The sequence below is a fragment of the Pinus tabuliformis genome, chromosome 8 (genome assembly GCF_031772625.1).
Source record: "Pinus tabuliformis cultivar Carrire ecotype Pingquan chromosome 8, CPIR1, whole genome shotgun sequence".
NCBI lineage: Eukaryota > Viridiplantae > Streptophyta > Pinopsida > Pinales > Pinaceae > Pinus > Pinus tabuliformis.
In genome coordinates, this window is record NC_142294.1 from 1536369195 (window position 1) to 1536373584 (window position 4390).

General features: G+C 36.9%; 1 protein-coding gene across 1 annotated transcript; it reads right to left on the bottom strand.

Moving 5' to 3' along the window:
* Positions 1-1454: 1454 nt before the first annotated feature.
* LOC149241779 (1-aminocyclopropane-1-carboxylate synthase 7-like) lies at positions 1455-3866 on the bottom strand. The gene is made up of 4 exons (XM_089367588.1): positions 3540-3866; positions 3269-3406; positions 2999-3159; positions 1455-2525 (listed from the first exon to the last, which is right to left on the bottom strand). Exons 1-4 carry the CDS (start codon positions 3768-3770, stop codon positions 1592-1594), a joined length of 1464 nt encoding a protein of 487 aa, XP_089223714.1. The 5' UTR covers positions 3771-3866; the 3' UTR covers positions 1455-1591.
* Between the last annotated feature and the right edge of the window lie 524 nt (positions 3867-4390).

The window sequence follows — 4390 nt, forward strand, 5'->3', positions numbered from 1 at the left end:
CTAAGAAAAATAATAATAATAAAAAATCAAATTCCCAAACACTAATTAAAAAATATAACTTTAATTTAAAAATATAACTGGAACAGTCTCTCTATATAACGTAACTGATCTTAAAATTAACAAAAACATCTAAAACCAAAATATCATATTCGAATTTCCCAAACTAAAACACTTCACAAATAAAAAAACGAAATTGTTAACTTATTAAGTTACATCCGCTTCCTTGCAGCTTAAGGTTCTCCTCAGTGCCCAACACGTTTCGAACGATTAAAATAAACCTAAGTCCATGGACATCACTTGCACAACAAGGCGGGGCAAGCCAAGAGAAGCCGAGGAGTCTCCCATACAACGTACCTTGACGAAATTTCGTGCTGCAAGAATTCTTGGATCAAGGCAAACGAAGTGAAGCTGGCACCCATACAACGTACCCTCAGGAAATTTCGAGCTGCAAAAGTTATTTGGATCAGTGTCGACTCCGAGGAGCATGCCCCTCTAAGTTAGCATGCTAATTAACAAGGAAAGCCGCTCTAATGGTGTGGCGACGGTTCCTCATTCATTTCTCCATGCACATACACTGAATTTAAGCAACCAATTTGCTGATCTGGTCTGGACTAATTCTGATGTCTATTGACTCAACAATCTTGGCGTAATCTTTGCCCAATTTTGTAATGTAATTGTAATTCTTTTAATTGTTTATGCAAATAATATAATTTTTCATTGCGATCTAAAGAGATTTTAATTTCATAGTTTATATAAACAAATTCATATTAATTACCAAGAAAGTTCTGCTCACAAGCACATAAGCAGCTTATGACATTATCTTAATTTCAATAGAAACAAGTTAGAATATGGTAACACATCATGACATGATCTTAATTTCAATAGAGACAAGCTAGAACATGGTTAGCACATCATCGCTCTTCGATCAGACCATGAAAATATGCAAATTATTATTGAAAAATCAGGAACAGATCTTGTCGAGCATCTTAAAACCATTATCTGTACTTTCTCAGAGATATATGACAATTGCAGTCTATTATTTTGAAATGACTCTTACATTTTCAGACATCAAAATGACAAACGTCCTATTGTGTCTACACTTTTTTTTCCATGGGAATTTATACATAATGAATAAGTACAATATTTCCTTGGGAATGAATCTACACTGGCTTTTCCATGGAAATTTATACATATGAATAAGTACAATATTTCCTTGGGAATTAATCTACACCGTTTTTTCCATGTGAATTTATACATACGAATAAGTACAACATTTACTTGGGAATTAAACATCGAAGAACATATTTCTTCATTGTATTATGTTACATATGATCAAGTACAATGGATTTACATAAGGTTATAATAGTCGAAACTTTGTTATGAAGATCAGCTATGCTTAAATCCAAGACCTAGTGAAAGTCCTGTCAAAAATGCACCTGATACTTCATGAAAATTCCATGACATCTTAGTAAAACTCATCAAAATGACGACTCTGCTAGACCCATATTTTCTAAAGGAAAAATAATACTTGTTACTGTACATCGCTTATACTCAATATATTTTGTACATGGGCTTTACTGAATCCACTCAGCTATAGAACTGTAATTGTTTTAGTAGCGCATGCACTTCTATTGTACTGTAACACATTCGGCTGGAAAACACCTTGGTATAGCTTTCTCTTGTTCCGATTTTTCACAAAATTATGAATTCGCTCCAATGAAACTTGCAAGGTGAGTTGGTTCATATTGGCAAAGCAGACTCGGAACCAGCCTGGTTCCTTGCAATGGAATGAAGAACCAGGAGATATATTCAGCCCCGCCTCGTCTAATATACTTTGCCAAAGCATTAACTCCCCGTTCACGTCAGGTGATGGCAGAAGATGCCTCATATCAACCCAACAAAAAAGACCAGCATTGCTTTTTAAGCATGTAATACCCGCTTTCTGGAGTCCTGAGACAAGAAATCTATGCCTTTCTCGTAGTCTCTTCTGATTCTCTGATATGAAATGGTTCATGAACTTGAAATCTGAAAGTAGAGCAGACAACATATGCTGTGTCTGGGAGGAAACCATGCAAAAACTTGACATTCTTCTAGCAGTTTTCACTACGGTGTTATTGTATGAGTATATTGCACCAATTCTAAAGCCTGGAAGGCCGAGATCCTTAGACAAACTATAGACTATATGAACATTATCACATATGTGATTGTCGTTGGGCAAAATTTCTGAGACACTATGAAAGCTTGGTGGGGAGAATACAGATCCTGAATAAATTTCATCACACACTAGATGTATTTTCTTTTCTTGTACAAAAGCTAGCAGGTTCCTCAATGCTTTGACACTTAACGTCGTTCCTAGAGGGTTCGATGGATTCGTTACGATAAGTCCCCTTACTTTTAGCTTTTGGTTCTGGGCTTCTTGGTAGGCTGTTTCTAGTGCAGATTTGGTGATCTGAAACCTATTTGAACTATCGCAATGGACTGGCACAATCTCCACGCCTGTTCGCCATCTGAGATCTCTAACAAACCTGCAGCAAAGCAAAATGTGATCAGATTTTCATCTCTATCAAAATTTCCAAAAACATGGTTTTGGGAGAATTCACACTTATATTTTGTTTTTCATACCTCTATACTCTTTAGGTTATTCACAGGAATCAAGGAAGACTTAGTACATAGTTCTGCCCAAAATAAACTTATGGACTTCTAGAGACCAAACTACCATATAACTGTTAGACCACATTCCCGCAGCTAACTTCACACTTTAGGTGCTAACTTCACACTTTAAGTTTAAGTGAAAACTAACAACATATTTATGTTTTTAACACTTTAAGGTAGATAAAGGCCCCAAAAAAACCAACAACATCTTGATTAACACCAAGACAGTGATATCAAAAAACTTCATTCTTAACCAGGAACCATCCGGGAGCTTCATTATGGAATGAATATTAACCAACAAAAGCGTTACAATGTGAAGATACCCACGATAGTAGGGATAGTTTACCCTGGGTAATATGGGGTTGGCACTAGAAAGGCATCTCCAGGATCCGCAAGGCAAAACATTAGGAGCTCGTTGGCTGCTGTTGCTCCTGCAGTGAGAACTATGCTCTCAGCATCGAACTTCACTTTGTTTCCTCTCAATGACTCCATGAAATTGGCAATGGCCTGCAATTACAACGATCAAATATTAAAACAAAAGGCAAAAACCAGTCCTCAAGAATCCTTTTGAAACCAAAAATGAAATTATCCATAGCTTGCAGTTTTTAAATGTTACCTTCCTGAAAGTTGGCAGGCCATGGTAATCTTGATACAACGCCAATTCTCTGAATACCGAAGTGCCAGCCTCCTGATTGAAACTCATGGATGCTTCTGGATGCTCCTTTAGCCAGAGTTCCAACATATCAATTGAGAGCTGCAGCCAATGACAATATAAACATTAACGCCATGATTTTAACTTCATTGGGATAAAGAAAAAGCTGCACAGTATTAAGTTGTGATCACAAAATATACATCTGCAAATTTAAGAATAGATGCTTTGGGACTACCTGATTCTCCGCAAGACCCATCTGGATTACCCCAGATGGATTCTTCAACGAGTCATATGGATTTCTATCATACTCATGCCACCCTGCAAAGTAGGGTGAATCTTCTCCATGCCCGCTGCTTGTTGCCTTCGTTGATAGCTGCGTCTCGTGCTGCATTTCCACATCATTGCAATTGAAATTGCTTCCTCCGTCACAATTTCTTGGTTTTTCTTCATCACCTGGTATCTTCATTGGATTTAATATCAAACAATCTCCGATTCTCTCGCTTTTTCTGCTGCGCCTCAAATTCTTTAGAGACCACTCTTTGGAATGGCATATAGCTCTCCCTTTTATTCCAAAACAATTCAACATTTCACCAGAGAAGTTTTAATACAATAAATCAAATCCGTGTTAGTGAGTGAATGAAATCTTGCACCGAACGACAGCTCAATTTTCAAAGATTATAAATTATATCAAAAGTGTCGGTGGATAGCTAGGACCTTGTGAAACCATATTTATAATTGACTGATGTGATTATCAGAATAGCCTATCGTAAAAAACCTGCCCCTAGTTTCTACATTTCCTATGGCGCCCACTATAAAGTATCAGATATATTCACCCAAATTAAGTAAAGTAAATCATTGCTTTCTGACCATTTCTTCTCTAAAGAGGATCAAGGTGGGGTGCGTCAACCCTAAATGCTGGGGATTTCCTATATCTGAAGTCAAACCGTCCTCCGATAATGAATACAAGAGGGCCGTTTAATCTGTTATTAACAGTTAATCCTCTGTTGTTTAGTTAGTTTAATCTCTGATAAGCGCCTTAACATTCCCCGTATCTATTTAAAATTTTGGTAATTTTGGTAAGAAATT